At 36.9% G+C, this 24,135-nt stretch overlaps 1 protein-coding gene across 1 annotated transcript in view; it reads right to left on the bottom strand.

Annotated features, from left to right (window-relative positions):
- The window catches only part of LOC139857373 (carbamoyl phosphate synthase arginine-specific large chain, chloroplastic-like), a 28,592-nt gene that overhangs the window by 3,184 nt on the left and 1,273 nt on the right, over positions 1 to 24,135 (bottom strand). Inside the window, exons 2-3 of the mRNA XM_071846119.1 lie at positions 23,064 to 23,756; positions 21,168 to 22,677 (exon numbers count right to left, since the gene is read on the bottom strand). Coding sequence (XP_071702220.1) covers positions 21,168 to 22,677; positions 23,064 to 23,756 — 2,203 coding nt within the window. The remainder of the gene's footprint in view (positions 1 to 21,167; positions 22,678 to 23,063; positions 23,757 to 24,135) is intronic.

Genomic DNA, 24,135 nt, shown 5'->3' with positions numbered 1-24,135 from the left:
AGAAGGATCACAAAATTCCTTTAAAGGAGGGCACACATCCAATTAACATCAGACCTTATAGACATCCACCAAATCAGAAGGATGCTATTGAGGCAATGGTGAATGAGTTGCTAGAATCTAGAGTCATAAGGTCAAGTCAGAGCCCTTATGCAGCACCTATTGTTATGGTGAAGAAAAAAGATGGATCCTGGAGGATGTGTGTGGATTACAGAGCATTAAATAAACAAACAATTAAGGATAAATTCCCTATTCCAATCATAGAAGAGCTGATAGATGAGTTGGTGGGGTCCAAGATATTTTCAAAGTTGGACTTAAGGTCAGGCTACCACCAAATAAGAATGTATGAAGATGACATTGCCAAGACTGCATTCAAAACACATGAAGGGCACTATGAATTCTTGGTCATGCCCTTTGGTCTCATCAATGCACCCTCAACATTTCAAGCTTTAATGAATGAGGCATTCAGGCCTTTCTTAAGGAAATTCACACTTGTTTTTTTTTTTTTATGATATATTGGTGTATAGTAATAGTTTGACTGAGCATGTGCAACACTTAAGGGTTATTCTGCAAACTAGGAGGGAACATGTGTTGTTTGCTAAGAAAAGTAAATGTGTTTTTGCAACACATAGTGTGGAATATTTAGGGCATGTGATCACTGCGCAAGGTGTTAGTACTGCACCTTCAAAGATAGAGGCTATAGCTACTTGGCCAGTTCCTAAGAATTTGAAACAATTGAGGGGATTTTTAGGCCTTACAGGGTATTATAGGAGATTTGTGAAGAACTATGCTTCAATTGCTTAACCCTTGACTAGGCTACTTAAGAAAAATGCTTTTGGCTGGGATGAAGAAGCAACACTTGCTTTTGAAAAGTTAAAGTTAGCTCTGCAAACCTCCCCTATGTTACAGCTGCCAGATTTTACAAAGGAGTTTACTGTGGAGACTGATGCATCAGGGGTGGGAATTGGTGCCATTTTACAGCAGGATGGTCATCCCATAGCCTACTTGAGTAAAACCCTAGCTCCTAGGCATCAGTCATTATCCACCTATGAGAAGGAATTTTTAGCAGTGGTTATAGCTTTAGATAAATAGAGAGGGTATTTGCTAGATACTCATTTTAAAATAAAGACTGATCATGTGAGCCTAAAGTATCTTTTGGACCAAAGAATTACTACTCCTACACAGATAAAGTGGCTGCCCAAGCTTATGGGATTTGATTATGAAATATGTTACAAAAAGGGAAATGACAATGTGGGAGCAGATGCTTTATCTAGGAGAATGGGTAGAAGTCAATTATTTCAGATTCACATCTCAAGCATTTCAAGTGACATGGAGGCTAGAGTGGTTGAAAGTGTTGCACAAGATGTAAATATGCAACAATTCATTTCCAAACTGCAAAATGAAGAAGTAAAATCAAAACATTATTTGTGGAGAGATGACAAATTATGGAGGAAAAATAAGTTGGTGGTAGGTGCTAATAGTGCCCTAAGAACTGAATTGATACAGCACTTTCATGATGATCCAGTTGGTGGGCACTCTGGGGTACATCGCACTATCCATAGATTAACAACAAGTTTTTATTGGAAGGGTATGAGGCATGATGTCAGACAGTATGTGAGGGCTTGTCAAATTTGCCAGCAATGTAAGCCTGATTTAGCTATGTCACCAGGGTTGCTGCAGCCTTTACCTATTCCACAGAGGGTCTGGGCAGAGATATCCATGGATTTTATAGAAGGATTGCATTCTTCTAATGGAAAAACAGCAATTTTGGTGGTGGTTGATAGATTAAGCAAATACAGCCATTTCATTCCACTTAAACATCCATTTACTGCTCATCAGGTTGCAGCTGTCTTCATTGATAATGTGTATAAGCTTCATGGGTTGCCAGAAATAATAGTAAGTGATAGGGACAAAGTGTTCTTGAGTTTGTTTTGGCAAGAGCTTTTTAAGCAATTGAAGGTCAAGCTTCATTTGTCTACAACCTATCACCCTCAAACTGATGGCCAGACTGAAATAGTCAACAAAAGTGTGGAGTGTTATCTGAGATGCATGATGAAATGTCCCGTTCTTATTGATTAAAAACGTTCCATATTAATTGATTTCGTTGCGAGGTTTTGACCTCTATATGAGACGTTTTTCAAAGACTGCATTCCTTTTTAAAACAAACCATAACCTTTATTTCATAAATAAAGGTTTAAAAAGCTTTACGTAGATTATCAAATAATGATAATCTAAAATATCCTGTTTACACACGACCATTACATAATGGTTTACAATACAAATATGTTACATCGAAATCAGTTTCTTGAATGCAGTTTTTACACAATATCATACAAACATGGACTCCAAATCTTGTCCTTATTTTAGTATGCAACAGCGGAAGCTCTTAATATTCACTTGAGAATAAACATGCTTTAAACGTCAACAAAAATGTTGGTGAGTTATAGGTTTAACCTATATATATCAAATCGTAACAATAGACCACAAGATTTCATATTTCAATACACATCCCATACATAGAGATAAAAATCATTCATATGGTGAACACCTGGTAACCGACAATAACAAGATGCATATATAAGAATATCCCCATCATTCCGGGACACCCTTCGGATATGATATAAATTTCGAAGTACTAAAGCATCCGGTACTTTGGATGGGGTTTGTTAGGCCCAATAGATCTATCTTTAGGATTCGCGTCAATTAGGGTGTCTGTTCCCTAATTCTTAGATTACCAGACTTAATAAAAAGGGGCATATTCGATTTCGATAATTCAACCATAGAATGTGGTTTCACGTACTTGTGTCTATTTTGTAAATCATTTATAAAACCTGCATGTATTCTCATCCCAAAAATATTAGATTTTAAAAGTGGGACTATAACTCACTTTCACAGATTTTTACTTCGTCGGGAAGTAAGACTTGGCCACTGTTGATTCACGAACCTATAACAATATATACATATATATTAAAGTATGTTCAAAATATATTTACAACACTTTTAATATATTTTGATGTTTTAAGTGTATTAAGTCAGCTGTCCTCGTTAGTAACCTATAACTAGTTGTCCACAGTTAGATGTACAGAAATAAATCGATAAATATTATCTTGAATCAATCCACGATCCAGTGTATACGTATCTCAGTATTGATCACAACTCAAACTATATATATTTTGGAATCAACCTCAACCCTGTATAGCTAACTCCAACATTCACATATAGAGTGTCTATGGTTGTTCCGAAATATATATAGATGTGTCGACATGATAGGTCGAAACATTGTATACGTGTCTATGGTATCTCAAGATTACATAATATACAATACAAGTTGATTAAGTTATGGTTGGAATAGATTTGTTACCAATTTTCACGTAGCTAAAATGAGAAAAATTATCCAATCTTGTTTTACCCATAACTTCTTCATTTTAAATCCGTTTTGAGTGAATCAAATTGCTATGGTTTCATATTGAACTCTATTTTATGAATCTAAACAGAAAAAGTATAGGTTTATAGTCGGAAAAATAAGTTACAAGTCGTTTTTGTAAAGGTAGTCATTTCAGTCGAAAGAACGACGTCTAGATGACCATTTTAGAAAACATACTTCCACTTTGAGTTTAACCATAATTTTTGGATATAGTTTCATGTTCATAATAAAAATCATTTTCTCAGAATAACAACTTTTAAATCAAAGTTTATCATAGTTTTTAATTAACTAACCCAAAACAGCCCGCGGTGTTACTACGACGGCGTAAATCCGATTTTACGGTGTTTTTCGTGTTTCCAGGTTTTAAATCATTAAGTTAGCATATCATATAGATATAGAACATGTGTTTAGTTGATTTTAAAAGTCAAGTTAGAAGGATTAACTTTTGTTTGCGAACAAGTTTAGAATTAACTAAACTATGTTCTAGTGATTACAAGTTTAAACCTTCGAATAAGATAGCTTTATATGTATGAATCGAATGATGTTATGAACATCATTACTACCTTAATTTCCTTGGATAAACCTACTGGAAAAGAGAAAAATGGATCTAGCTTCAATGGATCCTTGGATGGCTCGAAGTTCTTGAAGCAGAATCATGACACGAAAACAAGTTCAAGTAAGATCATCACTTGAAATAAGATTGTTATAGTTATAGAAATTGAACCAAAGTTTGAATATGATTATTACCTTGTATTAGAATGATAACCTACTGTAAGAAACAAAGATTTCTTGAGGTTGGATGATCACCTTACAAGATTGGAAGTGAGCTAGCAAACTTGAAAGTATTCTTGATTTTATGAAACTAGAACTTTTGGAATTTATGAAGAACACTTAGAACTTGAAGATAGAACTTGAGAGAGATCAATTAGATGAAGAAAATTGAAGAATGAAAGTGTTTGTAGGTGTTTTTGGTCGTTGGTGTATGGATTAGATATAAAGGATATGTAATTTTGTTTTCATGTAAATAAGTCATGAATGATTACTCATATTTTTGTAATTTTATGAGATATTTCATGCTAGTTGCCAAATGATGGTTCCCACATGTGTTAGGTGACTCACATGGGCTGCTAAGAGCTGATCATTGGAGTGTATATACCAATAGTACATACATCTAAAAGCTGTGTATTGTACGAGTACGAATACGGGTGCATACGAGTAGAATTGTTGATGAAACTGAACGAGGATGTAATTGTAAACATTTTTGTTAAGTAGAAGTATTTTGATAAGTGTATTGAAGTCTTTCAAAAGTGTATAAATACATATTAAAACACTACATGTATATACATTTTAACTGAGTCGTTAAGTCATCGTTAGTCGTTACATGTAAGTGTTGTTTTGAAACCTTTAGGTTAACGATCTTGTTAAATGTTGTTAACCCAATGTTTATAATATCAAATGAGATTTTAAATTATTATATTATCATGATATTATCATGTATGAATATCTCTTAATATGATATATATATACATTAAATGTCTTTACAACGATAATCGTTACATATATGTCTCGTTTAAAAATCATTAAGTTAGTAGTCTTGTTTTTACATATGTAGTTCATTGTTAATATACTTTATGATATGTTTTCTTATCATAGTATCATGTTAACTATATATATATATATCCATATATATGTCATCATATAGTTTTTACAAGTTTTAACGTTCGTGAATCACCGATCAACTTGGGTGGTCAATTGTCTATATGAAACATATTTCAATTAATCAAGTCTTAACAAGTTTGATTGCTTAACATGTTGAAAACATTTAATCATGTAAATATCAATCTCAATTAATATATATAAACATGGAAAAGTTCGGGTCACTACAGTACCTACCCGTTAAATAAATTTCGTCCCGAAATTTTAAGCTGTTGAAGGTGTTGACGAATCTTCTGGAAATAGATGCGGGTATTTCTTCTTCATCTGATCTTCACGCTCCCAGGTGAACGCGGGTCCTCTACGAGCATTCCATCGAACCTTAACAATTGGTATCTTGTTTTGCTTAAGTCTTTTAACCTCACGATCCATTATTTCGACGGGTTCTTCGATGAATTGAAGTTTTTCGTTGATTTGGATTTCATCTAACGGAATAGTGAGATCTTCTTTAGCAAAACATTTCTTTAAATTCGAGACGTGGAAAGTGTTATGTACAGCCGCGAGTTGTTGAGGTAACTCTAGTCGGTAAGCTACTGGTCCGACACGATCAATAATCTTGAATGGTCCAATATACCTTGGATTTAATTTCCCTCGTTTACCAAATCGAACAACGCCTTTCCAAGGTGCAACTTTAAGCATGACCATCTCTCCAATTTCAAATTCTATATCTTTTCTTTTAATGTCAGCGTAGCTCTTTTGTCGACTTTGGGCGGTTTTCAACCGTTGTTGAATTTGGATGATCTTCTCGGTAGTTTCTTGTATAATCTCCGGACCCGTAATCTGTCTATCCCCCACTTCACTCCAACAAATCGGAGACCTGCACTTTCTACCATAAAGTGCTTCAAACGGCGCCATCTCAATGCTTGAATGGTAGCTGTTGTTGTAGGAAAATTCTGCTAACGGTAGATGTCGATCCCAACTGTTTCCGAAATCAATAACACATGCTCGTAGCATGTCTTCAAGCGTTTGTATCGTCCTTTCGCTCTGCCCATCAGTTTGTGGATGATAGGCAGTACTCATGTCTAGACGAGTTCCTAATGCTTGCTGTAATGTCTGCCAGAATCTTGAAATAAATCTGCCATCCCTATCAGAGATAATAGAGATTGGTATTCCATGTCTGGAGACGACTTCCTTCAAATACAGTCGTGCTAACTTCTCCATCTTGTCATCTTCTCTTATTGGTAGGAAGTGTGCTGATTTGGTGAGACGATCAACTATTACCCAAATAGTATCAAAACCACTTGCAGTCCTTGGCAATTTAGTGATGAAATCCATGGTAATGTTTTCCCATTTCCATTCCGGGATTTCGGGTTGTTGAAGTAGACCTGATGGTTTCTGATGCTCAGCTTTGACCTTAGAACACGTCAAACATTCTCCTACGTATTTAGCAACATCGGCTTTCATACCCGGCCACCAAAAATGTTTCTTGAGATCCTTGTACATCTTCCCCGTTCCAGGATGTATTGAGTATCTGGTTTTATGAGCTTCTCTAAGTACCATTTCTCTCATATCTCCAAATTTTGGTACCCAAATCCTTTCAGCCCTATACCGGGTTCCGTCTTCCCGAATATTAAGATGCTTCTCCGATCCTTTGGGTATTTCATCCTTTAAATTTCCCTCTTTTAAAACTCCTTGTTGCGCCTCCTTTATTTGAGTAGTAATGTTATTATGAATCATTATATTCATAGATTTTACTCGAATGGGTTCTCTGTCCTTCCTGCTCAAGGCATCGGCTACCACATTTGCCTTCCCCGGGTGGTAACGAATCTCAAAGTCGTAATCATTCAATAATTCAATCCACCTACGCTGCCTCATATTCAGTTGTTTCTGATTAAATATGTGTTGAAGACTTTTGTGGTCGGTATATATAATACTTTTGACCCCATATAAGTAGTGCCTCCAAGTCTTTAATGCAAAAACAACCGCGCCTAATTCCAAATCATGCGTCGTATAATTTTGTTCGTGAATCTTCAATTGTCTAGACGCATAAGCAATCACCTTCGTTCGTTGCATTAATACACAACCGAGACCTTGCTTTGATGCATCACAATAAATCACAAAATCATCATTCCCTTCAGGCAATGACAATATAGGTGCCGTAGTTAGCTTTTTCTTCAATAACTGAAACGCTTTCTCTTGTTCATCATTCCATTCAAATTTCTTCCCTTTATGCGTTAATGCAGTCAAGGGTTTCCCTATTCTGGAAATGTCTTGGATGAACCTTCTGTAGTAACCAGCTAGTCCTAAAAACTGGCGTATGTGTTTCGGAGTTTTCGGGGTTTCCCACTTTTCAACAGTTTCTATCTTTGCCGGATCCACCTTAATACCTTCTTTGTTCACTATGTGACCGAGGAATTGAACTTCTTCCAACCAAAATGCACACTTTGAAAACTTAGCGTACAATTCTTCCTTCCTCAATACTTCTAACACCTTTCTCAAATGTTCACCGTGTTCTTGGTCATTCTTTGAGTAAATAAGTATGTCATCAATGAAAACAATGACAAACTTGTCAAGGTATGGTCCACACACTCGGTTCATAAGGTCCATGAACACAGCTGGTGCATTAGTTAAACCAAACGGCATGACCATAAACTCGTAATGACCGTAACGTGTTCTGAAAGCAGTCTTTGGAATATCATCTTCTTTCACCCGCATTTGATGATACCCGGAACGTAAGTCAATCTTTGAATAAACAGACGAGCCTTGTAGTTGATCAAATAAGTCGTCGATTCTCGGTAGTGGGTAGCGGTTCTTGATGGTAAGTTTGTTCAACTCTCGGTAGTCGATACACAACCTGAATGTACCATCTTTCTTCTTGACAAACAAAACAGGAGCTCCCCACGGTGATGTGCTTGGTCGAATGAAACCACGCTCTAAAAGTTCTTGTAATTGGCTTTGCAGTTCTTTCATCTCGCTGGGTGCGAGTCTGTAAGGAGCACGAGCTATTGGTGCAGCTCCTGGTACAAGATCTATTTGAAATTCAACGGATCGATGTGGGGGTAATCCCGGTAATTCTTTCGGAAATACATCGGGAAATTCTTTTGCAATGAGAACATCATTGATGCTCTTTTCTTCAGTTTGTACTTTCTCGACGTGTGCTAGAACAGCATAGCAACCTTTTCTTATTAGTTTTTGTGCCTTCAAATTACTAATAAGATGTAGCTTCGTGTTGCCCTTTTCTCCGTACACCATTAAGGGTTTTCCTTTTTCTCGTATAATGCGAATTGCATTTTTGTAACAAACGATCTCCGCTTTCACTTCTTTCAACCAGTCCATACCGATTATCACATCAAAACTCCCTAACTCTACTGGTATCAAATCAATCTTAAATGTTTCGCTAACCAGTTTAATTTCTCGATTCCGACATATATTATCTGCTGAAATTAATTTACCATTTGCTAATTCGAGTAAAAATTTACTATCCAAAGGCGTCAATGGACAACTTAATTTAGCACAAAAATCTCTACTCATATAGCTTCTATCCGCACCCGAATCAAATAAAACGTAAGCAGATTTATTGTCAATAAGAAACGTACCCGTAACAAGCTCCGGGTCTTCCTGTGCCTCTACCGCATTAATATTGAAAACTCTTCCACGGCCTTGTCCATTCGTGTTCTCCTGGTTCGGGCAATTTCTAATAATGTGGCCTGGTTTTCCACATTTATAACAAACTACATTGGCATAACTTGCTCCGACACTACTTGCTCCGCCATTACTCGTTCCGACACCATTTGTTCCTTTCGTTCTATTAACCCCTGGTCCGTAGACCTCACACTTCGCCGCGCTATGACCATTTCTTTTACACTTGTTGCAAAATTTGGTGCAGAACCCCGAGTGATTCTTTTCACACCTTTGGCATAGCTGCTTCTGATTGTTGTTGTTGTTGCGGTTATTATTGTTGTTGGGATGATTGTTGTAGTTGCTGTTGTTGTTGTTGTTGTTGTTGGGCCGTTTGTTGTAGTTGCGATTGATGTTGCGATTGTTGGGATAATTGTTGCGATTATTGTTGTAATTGCTGTTGTTGTTGTATTGGTGATTCTTATCACCGTTTTCCTCCCACTTTCTTTTGACTTGCTTCACATTGGCCTCTTCAGCAGTCTGTTCTTTAATTCTTTCTTCAATCTGGTTCACTAGTTTGTGAGCCATTCTACATGCCTGTTGTATGGAGGCGGGCTCGTGTGAACTTATATCTTCTTGGATTCTTTCCGGTAATCCTTTCACAAACGCATCGATCTTCTCTTCCTCATCTTCGAATGCTCCCGGACACAATAGGCACAATTCTGTGAATCGTCTTTCGTACGTGGTAATATCAAATCCTTGGGTTCGTAACCCTCTAAGTTCTGTCTTGAGCTTATTGACCTCGGTTCTGGGACGGTACTTCTCGTTCATCAAGTGCTTGAATGCTGACCACGGTAGTGCGTACGCATCATCTTGTCCCACTTGCTCTAGATAGGTATTCCACCATGTTAACGCAGAACCTGTGAAGGTATGCGTAGCGTACTTCACTTTGTCCTCTTCAGTACACTTATTATGGCAAACACCGATTCAACCTTCTCGGTCCACCGTTTCAATCCGATCGGTCCTTCGGTTCCATCAAATTCCAAAGGTTTGCAGGCAGTGAATTCTTTGTAGGTGCATCCTACACGATTTCCTGTACTGCTAGATCCAAGGTTATTGTTGGTATGTAGCGCAGCCTGTACTGCGGCTATGTTTGAAGCTAGAAAAGTACGGAATTCCTCTTCATTCATATTCACGGTGTGTCGAGTAGTCGGTGCCATTTCCTTCAAAATAGTTAAATGGAACAAATTAATCATACAGAATATTAAGAGTAGTTAATAGTATTTCGTAGCATAATATGAACTCATTTATAAAAGCTTTTTCTTCATATTAGCGTTTTATAAGTTTAAATTCGGGTAGTACCTACCCGTTAAGTTCATACTTAGTAGCTAATATACAATTCAACTACTACAATTCTATATGAAAAACTGATTATAATAATATTTCGCGTTCAAATTTTTATACAATATTTTACAAACTTACAATACCGCTTATTTTACATAAAGCATGAAATATAGCACACAATAACTTTGATACAAGATAGTTGTGAAGACAATTCTAGCTAGTACACAAGTCGTTCAGCAAAGGCAATAAAGACACGTAATTCATACGTCCAGAAACAAGTCATGCATTCTGGTTTTACTAGGACTACTTCCCATCCTTGGTCTTGTGCAACATAACCGTTATGGCCGTTGATAAGACAGCGTGTTGTAACGTCATCAAAGGGACGAGGGTTACGTAATGTCCAACAGTCCCGTAATAATCTAAAAACCTCATTTCTTACCCCAATTACCGACTCCGTCACATGTGGAAACGTTTTGTTTAATAGTTGTAGCCCGATGTTCTTGTTCTCACTTTGGTGAGAAGCGAACATTACTAATCCGTAAGCATAACATGCTTCTTTATGTTGCATGTTAGCCGCTTTTTCTAAATCACGAAGTCCAATATTCGGATATATTGAGTCAAAATAATTTCTTAACCCGTTGCGTAAAATAGCATTTGGGTTCCCCGCAATATATGCGTCAAAGTAAACACATCGTAACTTATGAGTTTCCCAATGTGATATCCCCCATCTTTCAAACGAAAGTCTCTTATAAACCAAGACATTCTTGGAACGTTCTTCGAATGTCTTACAAACTGATCTCGCCTTAAATAGTTGTGCCGAAGAATTCTGGCCGACTCTAGACAAGATTTCATCAATCATGTCTCCGGGTAGGTCTCTTAAAATATTGGGTTGTCTATCCATTTTGTGTTTTTAAACTGTAAAATAGACAAGAGTTAGATTCATAAAAAAAAATACTTATTAATACAAGCAATTTTTACATATATCATAAAGCATAAGAACACTATATTACATATATTACACCACACGAATACAACTATCTTATTCCGACTCGCTCGTTTCTTCTTCTTCGGTTTTGGTTCGTTTTGCCAAGTTTCTAGGGATATATGATGTTCCCCTAATACGAGCCGTCGTTGTCCACATTGGTTTAGAAAAACCTGGTGGTTTAGAGGTTCCCGGGTCATTGTTACAACTTAAGGACTTCGGGGGTTGACGATACATATAAAGTTCATCGGGGTTGGAATTAGATTTCTCTATTTTTATGCCCTTTCCCTTATTATTTTCTTTTGCCTTTTTAAATTCAGTTGGGGTAATTTCTATAACATCATCGGAATTCTCGTCGGAATCCGATTCATCGGAGAATTGGTAATCCTCCCAATATTTTGCTTCCTTGGCGGAAACACCATTGACCATAATTAACTTTGGTCGGTTGGTTGAGGATTTTCTTTTACTTAACCGTTTTATTATTTCCCCCACCGGTTCTATTTCTTCATCCGGTTCCGATTCTTCTTCCGGTTCCGATTCTTCTTCCGGTTCAGACTCTTCTTCCGGTTCTTCTTCGGGAACTTGTGAATCAGTCCACAAATCATTCCAATTTACATTTGACTCTTCATTATTATTAGGTGAGTCAATGGAACTTGTTCTAGAGGTAGACATCTATCACATAATATCAAACACGTTAAGAGATTAATATATCACATAATATTCATATGTTAAAAATATATAGTTTCCAACAAAAATGTTAAGCAATCATTTTTAAAGAAAACACGGTCGAAGTCCAGACTCACTAATGCATCCTAACAAACTCGATAAGACACACTAATGCAAATTTTCTGGTTCTCTAAGACCAACGCTCTGATACCAACTGAAATGTCCCGTTCTTATTGATTAAAAACGTTCCATATTAATTGATTTCGTTGCGAGGTTTTGACCTCTATATGAGACGTTTTTCAAAGACTGCATTCCTTTTTAAAACAAACCATAACCTTTATTTCATAAATAAAGGTTTAAAAAGCTTTACGTAGATTATCAAATAATGATAATCTAAAATATCCTGTTTACACACGACCATTACATAATGGTTTACAATACAAATATGTTACATCGAAATCAGTTTCTTGAATGCAGTTTTTACACAATATCATACAAACATGGACTCCAAATCTTGTCCTTATTTTAGTATGCAACAGCGGAAGCTCTTAATATTCACCTGAGAATAAACATGCTTTAAACGTCAACAAAAATGTTGGTGAGTTATAGGTTTAACCTATATATATCAAATCGTAACAATAGACCACAAGATTTCATATTTCAATACACATCCCATACATAGAGATAAAAATCATTCATATGGTGAACACCTGGTAACCGACAATAACAAGATGCATATATAAGAATATCCCCATCATTCCGGGACACCCTTCGGATATGATATAAATTTCGAAGTACTAAAGCATCCGGTACTTTGGATGGGGTTTGTTAGGCCCAATAGATCTATCTTTAGGATTCGCGTCAATTAGGGTGTCTGTTCCCTAATTCTTAGATTACCAGACTTAATAAAAAGGGGCATATTCGATTTCGATAATTCAACCATAGAATGTGGTTTCACGTACTTGTGTCTATTTTGTAAATCATTTATAAAACCTGCATGTATTCTCATCCCAAAAATATTAGATTTTAAAAGTGGGACTATAACTCACTTTCACAGATTTTTACTTCGTCGGGAAGTAAGACTTGGCCACTGTTGATTCACGAACCTATAACAATATATACATATATATTAAAGTATGTTCAAAATATATTTACAACACTTTTAATATATTTTGATGTTTTAAGTTTATTAAGTCAGCTGTCCTCGTTAGTAACCTATAACTAGTTGTCCACAGTTAGATGTACAGAAATAAATCGATAAATATTATCTTGAATCAATCCACGATCCAGTGTATACGTATCTCAGTATTGATCACAACTCAAACTATATATATTTTGGAATCAACCTCAACCCTGTATAGCTAACTCCAACATTCACATATAGAGTGTCTATGGTTGTTCCGAAATATATATAGATGTGTCGACATGATAGGTCGAAACATTGTATACGTGTCTATGGTATCTCAAGATTACATAATATACAATACAAGTTGATTAAGTTATGGTTGGAATAGATTTGTTACCAATTTTCACGTAGCTAAAATGAGAAAAATTATCCAATCTTGTTTTACCCATAACTTCTTCATTTTAAATCCGTTTTGAGTGAATCAAATTGCTATGGTTTCATATTGAACTCTATTTTATGAATCTAAACAGAAAAAGTATAGGTTTATAGTCGGAAAAATAAGTTACAAGTCGTTTTTGTAAAGGTAGTCATTTCAGTCGAAAGAACGACGTCTAGATGACCATTTTAGAAAACATACTTCCACTTTGAGTTTAACCATAATTTTTGGATATAGTTTCATGTTCATAATAAAAATCATTTTCTCAGAATAACAACTTTTAAATCAAAGTTTATCATAGTTTTTAATTAACTAACCCAAAACAGCCCGCGGTGTTACTACGACGGCGTAAATCCGATTTTACGGTGTTTTTCGTGTTTCCAGGTTTTAAATCATTAAGTTAGCATATCATATAGATATAGAACATGTGTTTAGTTGATTTTAAAAGTCAAGTTAGAAGGATTAACTTTTGTTTGCGAACAAGTTTAGAATTAACTAAACTATGTTCTAGTGATTACAAGTTTAAACCTTCGAATAAGATAGCTTTATATGTATGAATCGAATGATGTTATGAACATCATTACTACCTTAATTTCCTTGGATAAACCTACTGGAAAAGAGAAAAATGGATCTAGCTTCAATGGATCCTTGGATGGCTCGAAGTTCTTGAAGCAGAATCATGACACGAAAACAAGTTCAAGTAAGATCATCACTTGAAATAAGATTGTTATAGTTATAGAAATTGAACCAAAGTTTGAATATGATTATTACCTTGTATTAGAATGATAACCTACTGTAAGAAACAAAGATTTCTTGAGGTTGGATGATCACCTTACAAGATTGGAAGTGAGCTAGCAAACTTGAAAGTATTCTTGATTTTATGAAACTAGAACTTTTGGAATTTATGAAGAACACTTAGAACTTGAAGATAGAACTTGAGAGAGATCAATTAGATGAAGAAAATTGAAGAATGAAAGTGTTTGTAGGTGTTTTTGGTCGTTGGTGTATGGATTAGATATAAAGGATATGTAATTTTGTTTTCATGTAAATAAGTCATGAATGATTACTCATATTTTTGTAATTTTATGAGATATTTCATGCTAGTTGCCAAATGATGGTTCCCACATGTGTTAGGTGACTCACATGGGCTGCTAAGAGCTGATCATTGGAGTGTATATACCAATAGTACATACATCTAAAAGCTGTGTATTGTACGAGTACGAATACGGGTGCATACGAGTAGAATTGTTGATGAAACTGAACGAGGATGTAATTGTAAACATTTTTGTTAAGTAGAAGTATTTTGATAAGTGTATTGAAGTCTTTCAAAAGTGTATAAATACATATTAAAACACTACATGTATATACATTTTAACTGAGTCGTTAAGTCATCGTTAGTCGTTACATGTAAGTGTTGTTTTGAAACCTTTAGGTTAACGATCTTGTTAAATGTTGTTAACCCAATGTTTATAATATCAAATGAGATTTTAAATTATTATATTATCATGATATTATCATGTGTGAATATCTCTTAATATGATATATATACATTAAATGTCTTTACAACGATAATCGTTACATATATGTCTCGTTTAAAAATCATTAAGTTAGTAGTCTTGTTTTTACATATGTAGTTCATTGTTAATATACTTTATGATATGTTTTCTTATCATAGTATCATGTTAACTATATATATATATATCCATATATATGTCATCATATAGTTTTTACAAGTTTTAACGTTCGTGAATCACCGATCAACTTGGGTGGTCAATTGTCTATATGAAACATATTTCAATTAATCAAGTCTTAACAAGTTTGATTGCTTAACATGTTGAAAACATTTAATCATGTAAATATCAATCTCAATTAATATATATAAACATGGAAAAGTTCGGGTCACTACACATGACAGGAGAAAAACCAAAAGAGTGGGTCAATTGGTTGTCACAGGCTGAGTATTGGTATAACACACATTTTCATACAGCTATTGGAACTACTCCTTTTGAAGTTCTTTATGGTCAAAGCCCCAAAGATGTGGTCAATTATAATAAGGGTGCTAGTAATGTGGATTTGGTTGAAAGAACACTTTTGGCTAGAGAAGAGGCAATAAGTATGCTCAGATGATATCATCTGTCCAGGGCACAAGATAGAATGAAGTTGTATGCAGACAAAAGAGAACTGAAAGGACCTTTGGGGTAGGAGATTGGGTTTATGTGAAGTTGCAGCCATATAGACAACTCACTTTAAGGGGTAACACCTTTAATAAATTGTCACAGAAGTATTATGGACCCTTTGAAGTGGTTAACAAAGTGGGTCAAGTGGCTTACAAGTTACAGTTACCTCACACTTCAAGAATTCACCCAGTTTTTCATGTTTCTCAGTTGAAGTTACATAAGGGTAATCCCCCAGTGGAAATGAGCAAGATTCCAACAGTTAATCAAGATGATTTGCTCGTAGTTGAACCTGCTAAGATTTTGGATCGAAGACTCATAAAGAAAGGTAATGGAGCTACTGTGTCACTACTGGTGCAATGGTAGAATGGTAGTGCAGAAGATGCAACTTGGGAGGTCATTGAAGATTTCCAGCAGAGATTTCCAGATTTTAATTTGGATTCTTGAGGTCAAGAATCGTTTGAAGGGGGAGCAATTGTTATGGATAAATGGAAGTCAACCAAAGTCAAGATCTCTAGTCATGTGAGCAGCACGTGGGTTGATAGCTGTATTGTGGCATGCTCCTTGCACGTGACCTTAACAAACTCTTGTTAGTTGTTAGGTCTAGTTAAATAGTTTGTTTGACTGGATGTTATTCAGTTTTGGATTCCTGTTGTGATCAACATTTTCCCTCTCATATTTTCTGTAATTGAATCTCAGTTTGTATTGAAGTTGTAATCAATTTCATCGCTTCCAATCTATTGAAGCTTTCACGTTGATTATTGATTGAATTCAGTTTAAATACTTAGTTTAATCATAACAGTGGTATCAGATTTCACGACTCGATTCCTGTGACCAATTGATCAATTGATTCAGGTATGGTTATGGCAACAAGGAACACAGCCGACGGCAGCGACGGCAATGAATTAGACGCCATTAGAACTTCAATTGTGGAATTGACTCAATCGATTCATCAATTGAATGGACGCATTGATGGCGTAGTTACACAACAACAGTATCTCTCTAATGATATGCAACGATTGCATAATGGTGAAGTGATTCACAATCGTCCGATGCAGCTATCAAGAGTCACTAAACTCGATTTCCCAAATTCGACGGTGATGACGTCAGAGGATGGATATATCGCTGTAATCAGTTTTTTACAGTAGATAGGGTTGAAGATGATGATAAGGTTCGAATTGCTTCTATTCATATGTATAAGAAGGCTCTCAATTGGCATCAACAATACACAAGGATACATGGTGAAGTGATCGATTGGAATGTTTACGTTGAGGCTGTTTCAAAACGTTTTGGTACTACATTGGAAGATCCATTAGCTGAGCTTAAACATTTGAGGCAAACTGGCAAAGTTGAGGCTTATTATGATGAATTTGAGCAACTTTTGAATAAGGTGGACATTAGTGTTCAGCAGCCTATCAGTTTGTTTTTGGCAGGTCTGCAGAAGGAAATTGAGCTCAATGTTAGGATGTTTAGGCCTACTAGCTTAGAAGATACTTATTCTTTGGCCAAATTACAAGAAGATACTATGGCAGTGGCCAAGAAAAGGTATACACCATTATTACCTACTCCTAGAACTGTTTATAACACTAGAGGTAATGTATACACCCCTGCTGCAACCCAAACTGTTAGCTTACCACCTGCAAGTACACAACTAGCCTTACCTGCAGTGCCTTACAATGCTAGTTCTAGGGTGAATAAAAAGTTGACTCAAAAAGAGATTGAGGAAAAAAGGGCAAAACATTTGTGTTTCTATTGTGATGAGAAGTATTCACCCAACCATAAATGCAGTGGTCAATTGTATTCTTTAGAAGTTTTGGCCAATGAGGAGGTGGAGGAGGTGGTACCAGTTATTGATAGTAATGATGCAGTTGTTACTGAGGTAGCAGAATATGAGTCATTTACACAGCCACACCTGTCTTTAAATGCACTCACAGGGACCAATAACTATCAAACCATGAGGGTTAATGGCAAAGTGAACAAGTGTAAGGTCCACATACTGATAGATTCGGGCAGCACTCATAATTTTCTTGATTATGAAACTGCTAAGAAATTAGGGTGCAGGTTGAGTAAAATCACACCTATGCAGGTGATAGTTCCAGGTGGTAATAAACTTTTGACTTCACATAGCTGTGATAAAGTGGTTTGGACTATTAATAGTGCCACATTTGCAAGTGATATGGTACTCATTCCATTAGGGGGAAGTGAAATGGTATTAGGAGTCCAATGGCTACAAACTTTGGGTGATATCCAATGGAATTTTGAAGAGCTCAAAATGTCATTTAAGTATAAGGGTAGCAGAGTACAATTAAGAGGTACAAGGAAATCTGAATTACAATGGCTAGAGGCAAAGAGAATGCCACACGCTCAATTGTCATCTCTCATGCTATGTGTCTACCCTACCAGTGAATGCCAATTCAGTAACATCTCACTTAATTCAGACTCACAAGTGCCAGCTGAAATCACTACTTTATTGGATGAATTTGCAGATGTGTTTGCTGTGCCAAAACAGTTACCCCCTCAGAGACAGAAGGATCACAAAATTCCTTTAAATGAGGGCACACATCCAATTAACATCAGACCTTATAGACATCCACCAAATCAGAAGGATGCTATTGAGGCAATGGTGAATGAGTTGCTAGAATCTGGAGTCATAAGGTCAAGTCAGAGCCCTTATGCAGCACCTATTGTTATGGTGAAGAAAAAAGATGGATCCTGGAGGATGTGTGTGGATTACAGAGCATTAAATAAACAAACAATTAAGGATAAATTCCCTATTCCAATCATAGAAGAGCTGATAGATGAGTTGGTGGGGTCCAAGATATTTTCAAAGTTGGACTTAAGGTCAGGCTACCACCAAATAAGAATGTATGAAGATGACATTGCCAAGACTGCATTCAAAACACATGAAGGGCACTATGAATTCTTGGTCATGCCCTTTGGTCTCACCAATGCACCCTCAACATTTCAAGCTTTAATGAATGAGGTATTCAGGCCTTTCTTAAGGAAATTCACACTTGTTTTTTTTTTTATGATATATTGGTGTATAGTAATAGTTTGACTGAGCATGTGCAACACTTAAGGGTTATTCTGCAAACTATGAGGGAACATGTGTTGTTTGCTAAGAAAAGTAAATGTGTTTTTGCAACACATAGTGTGGAATATTTAGGGCATGTGATCACTGCGCAAGGTGTTAGTACTGCACCTTCAAAGATAGAGGCTATAGCTACTTGGCCAGTTCCTAAGAATTTGAAACAATTGAGGGGATTTTTAGGCCTTACAGGGTATTATAGGAGATTTGTGAAGAACTATGCTTCAATTGCTCAACCCTTGACTAGGCTACTTAAGAAAAATGCTTTTGGCTGGGATGAAGAAGCAACACTTGCTTTTGAAAAGTTAAAGTTAGCTCTGCAAACCTCCCCTGTGTTACAGCTGCCAGATTTTACAAAGGAGTTTACTGTGGAGACTGATGCATCAGGGGTGGGAATTGGTGCCATTTTACAGCAGGATGGTCATCCCATAGCCTACTTGAGTAAAACCCTAGCTCCTAGGCATCGGTCATTATCCACCTATGAGAAGGAATTTTTAGCAGTGGTTATAGCTTTAGATAAATGGAGAGGGTATTTGCTAGATACTCATTTTAAAATAAAGATTGATCATGTGAGCGTAAAGTATCTTTTGGACCAAAGAATTACTACTCCTACACAGATGAAGTGGCTGCCCAAGCTTATGGGATTTGATTATGAAATATGTTACAAAAAGGGAAATGACAATGTGGGAGCAGATGCTTTATCTAGGAGAATGGGTGGAAGTCAATTATTTCAGATTCACATCTCAAGCATTTCAAGTGACATGGAGGCTAGAGTGGTTGAAAGTGTTGCACAAGATGTAAATATGCAACAATTCATTTCCAAACTGCAAAATGAAGAAGTCAAATCAAAACATTATTTGTGGAGAGATGACAAATTATGGAGGAAAAATAAGTTGGTGGTAGGTGCTAATAGTTCCCTAAGAACTGAATTGATACAGCACTTTCATGATGATCCAGTTGGTGGGCACTCTGGGGTACATGGCACTATCCATAGATTAACAAGAAGTTTTTATTGGAAGGGTATGAGGCATGATGTCAGACAGTATGTGAGGGCTTGTCAAATTTGCCAGCAATGTAAGCCTGATTTAGCTATGTCACCAGGGTTGCTGCAGCCTTTACCTATTCCACAGAGGGTCTGGGCAGAGATATCCATGGATTTTATAGAAGGATTGCCATCTTCTAATGGAAAAACAGCAATTTTGGTGGTGGTTGATAGATTAAGCAAATACAGCCATTTCATTCCACTTAAACATCCATTTACTGCTCATCAGGTTGCAGCTGTCTTCATTGATAATGTGTATAAGCTTCATGGGTTGCCAGAAATAATAGTAAGTGATAGGGACAAAGTGTTCTTGAGTTTGTTTTGGCAAGAGCTTTTTAAGCAATTGAAGGTCAAGCTTCATTTGTCTACAGCCTATCACCCTCAAACTGATGGCTAGACTGAAATAGTCAACAAAAGTGTGGAGTGTTATCTGAGATGCATGACAGGAGAAAAACCAAAAGAGTGGGTCAATTGGTTGTCACAGGCTGAGTATTGGTATAACACACATTTTCATACAGCTATTGGAACTACTCCTTTTGAAGTTCTTTATGGTCAAAGCCCCAAAGATGTGGTCAATTATAATAAGGGTGCTAGTAATGTGGATTTGGTTGAAAGAACACTTTTGGCTAGAGAAGAGGCAATAAGTATGCTCAGATATCATCTGTCCAGGGCAAAGATAGAATGAAGTGGTATGCAGACAAAAAGAGAACTGAAAGGTCCTTTGGGGTAGGAGATTGGGTTTATGTGAAGTTGCAGCCATATAGACAACTCACTTTAAGGGGTAACACCTTTAATAAATTGTCACAGAAGTATTATGGACCCTTTGAAGTGGTTAACAAAGTGGGTCAAGTGGCTTACAAGTTACAGTTACCTCACACTTCAAGAATTCACCCAGTTTTTCATGTTTCTCAGTTGAAGCTACATAAGGGTGATCCCCCAGTGGAAATGAGCAAGATTCCAACAGTTAATCAAGATGATTTGCTCGTAGTTGAACCTGCTAAGATTTTGGATCGAAGACTCATAAAGAAAGGTAATGGAGCTACTGTGTCACTACTGGTGCAATGGTAGAATGGTAGTGCAGAAGATGCAACTTGGGAGGTCATTGAAGATTTCCAGCAGAGATTTCCAGATTTTAATTTGGATTCTTGAGGTCAAGAATCGTTTGAAGGGGGAGCAATTGTTATGGATAAATGGAAGTCAACCAAAGTCAAGATCTCTAGTCATGTGAGCAGCACGTGGGTTGATAGCTGTATTGTGGCACGCTCCTTGCACGTGACCTTAACAAACTCTTGTTAGTTGTTAGGTCTAGTTAAATAGTTTGTTTGACTGGATGTTATTCAGTTTTGGATTCCTGTTGTGATCAACATTTTCCCTCTCATATTTTCTGTAATTGAATCTCAGTTTGTATTGAAGTTGTAATCAATTTCATCGCTTCCAATCTATTGAAGCTTTCAGGTTGATTATTGATTGAATTCAGTTTAAATACTTAGTTTAATCATAACATGTACATACATAATAATCCTGATCCTTGCTATCACCTAAAGTATTTGTAATTGGGTATGTGTGTTTGCTGTTATTAAAAAAAAAAAAAAAAAAAGATGAAGAAAGGAACTTTACCAATTTGTGTTCTGTATTCCAAAAAGTAATCCTGAAGAGCAACCATCTCAATGTTGCTTGTTTTCAAACTTCTAATAGCCTCAGCAGCAGCCAATGCACCTGCCACTGTCGTTATTATCGGAATCTTGTATGAAAGCGCCATCCTACGCAATTGTTGACCATCAATTTGGTCAACATCGTCACTCGAATTCGTAATCACCATCAAATGAATCTGTCCGTTTGCGATCATATCACCTGCATGCGGACGCCCTTCACGCATCTTCAACACCCTCTCCACCTGTACACCATCAAGTTCCAAAATTCGAGCAGTCCCCGAAGTCGAAACAATCGTAAACCCTAACCCTAAGTAAACCCTAGCAATCTTACCAAGTTGTGGTTTCGTCAAATCATTCAAACTCAAAAAAACGGTGCCGGATAACGGCAGTTTCTGGCCGGCCGCTATTTGCGCTTTCGCAAAAGCAATCGAGAAATCGGTATAAATCCCCATAACCTCACCGGTGCTACGCATCTCAGGTCCTAAAAACACGTCGCATCCCGCAAATTTCTCAAATGGAAGAACGGCTTCTTTAACCGCAACATGGTTCGGGATAACTTCGTTTGTAAACCCTAATTCATTAAGAGACAATCCCGACATAACGAGCGAAGCGTATTTAGCTAACGGCCATCCGATTGCTTTCGAAACGAAAGGGACGGTACGAGACGCACGGGGATTAGCTTCTAGAAGAAATACGTCACCGGATGATGTAATCGCGTACTGACAGTTCATTAAACCGATTACATTCAATCGTTTTGCTAATTTAGTTGTCCATGATCTAATCGTGTTTAAATTTGAAGGTGAAACGGTTTTTGTAGGAATCATGCAAGCGGAATCACCCGAATGAACCCCTGCTTGTTCTATATGCTCCATGATACCTCCAATAACAACATTACCATGTGCATCTGCAAGTGAATCGATATCGATCTCGATAGCATCGGATAAGTATCGGTCGATCAAAACTGGACGATCGGGGTCCACTTTAACAGCGGTTTCGAGATACGTTACAAGCTTTTCGTCACTGTAAACGATTTCCATAGCCCGGCCACCTAATACATATGAAGGTCGCACAACAACTGGATATCCGATTTCTGATGCTATTGCAAGTGCATCTGCTTCACTTTTAGCGATTCCCCCCTTTGGTTGTTCGATTTGAAGTTCTTTTAGAATTGCGTTGAATCGTTCTCGGTCTTCAGCAGCATCGATCGAATCGGGTGACGTACCCCAAATACGAACCCGTCCACCACTTGCGGATGCCGGTTTGTGTTCGTCGAGATATTGTTGGATCGGAAGAGCTAGTTTTAAGGGAGTTTGGCCTCCGAACTGCACGATTATGCCATCCGGCTGTTCGAGGTCGATAACATTGAGTACATCTTCAATTGTGAGGGGTTCAAAGTAGAGACGATCGCTTGTATCGTAATCAGTGGATACTGTCTCAGGATTCGAGTTCATCATGATTGTTTCATACCCTGCCTCCTATATAAATGATAAAAGTAAATTAGCTTAACTAGATATAAAGAGAACATCGAATTACAGGAAACAATTACGCCCCATATATTAATGGGTCGATTATGATTGTATTTGATCGCAAGCAGGCCAAATGTCCGAATGGATCAAGCAATAAACGTTTACCACAAACTGGTCAAATGTGTTAAGATGTTACCAAAGAATCTATTTCAAAATATTATTCTGTATTTAAAAAATTGCATAATTATTTTCAAAACTTGAAAAAATGAGTTTGCGGGTCAACCAAAGTCAACCCTTGATAATAATGACCCGTTTTTCAATCAGGACCTGTTTTAACCATTTTGCCACCTCAACAGTTATCCAAGTATAGTAATCAATTGAAGCAATGAACAAACCTGGAGGGCAAATGAAGCATGACAGCAACAATAATCGAATTCGATCCCCTGACCAATGCGATTCGGTCCACCACCCAAAATCAAAACTTTGCTCTTTTTAGTGGGGGCCGATTCACACTCAAAATCGTAAGACGAATACATGTAAGGAGTGTCAGCCTCAAACTCTGCAGCACACGTATCAACACGTTTGTAAGTTGGAGCAACTCCTAAAGCCAACCGCGCTAACCGAACTTCTTTTTCTGTTGAATTCGTAGCATACGCTAATTGTATATCACTGAATCCTCTCTTCTTAACTTCATAAAACTCACTTTTAGTAAGATCAGATAACTTTTTAGTTGAAACATATTGCTCTACATCTAACAATTCCTTAAGTTGAGCAAGAAACCATTTGTCTATTAAACTCAACTGATGAATTTCATCAACTGACATGCCTTTTTTCATTGAAGCATATACGGCGTGTATGCGATCGGGATTTGGGACCCGAAGACTGTATTTTAACTGGGCCCACTCCCAGTCCAACTCCTTGATTGGTGCACAACCCCATCCTGAGTAGCCACATTCGAGGGATCTTACTGCTTTTTGAAAAGATTCTTGAAATGTTTGACCTACAGCCATAGATTCTCCAACAGATTTCATCTGGGTTGTTAGCACTGGTTGGGACCCAGGGAACTTCTCAAAGGCGAACCTTGGTATCTGCATCGATTTAAAAAAGAAACATATATGGTTTCTGATTATATTAGTACAGAGTATTAATTAAAAGGTCAAATAGTTCACTTTAGATACATGAGTATCATACCAGCTGCAACAAAAAGCTACTCACTTTGATACCAATTACAACAAACAATGTTGCAGAACTCGGAATTACACGGCAGTACTCAGTTTTTGCAACTCGGAAGTACTCAACGAGTACTCGGTCAAAACTTAGGTTACTCGGAAAATCGGTCAAAATTCGGGATTACTTGAAAAACCAATCAAACTTGTCAAAGTTCAGTCAAAATAGGTCAAAGTCAAACTTGGTCGTAAGTCAACATACGAGTACTCTCCAAGAACTCCCAGAGTTGCCGAAGAGTTG

This window comes from Rutidosis leptorrhynchoides, chromosome 7, assembly GCF_046630445.1.
Source record: "Rutidosis leptorrhynchoides isolate AG116_Rl617_1_P2 chromosome 7, CSIRO_AGI_Rlap_v1, whole genome shotgun sequence".
NCBI lineage: Eukaryota > Viridiplantae > Streptophyta > Magnoliopsida > Asterales > Asteraceae > Rutidosis > Rutidosis leptorrhynchoides.
This window is presented reverse-complemented; position numbering and strand designations above follow the sequence as displayed.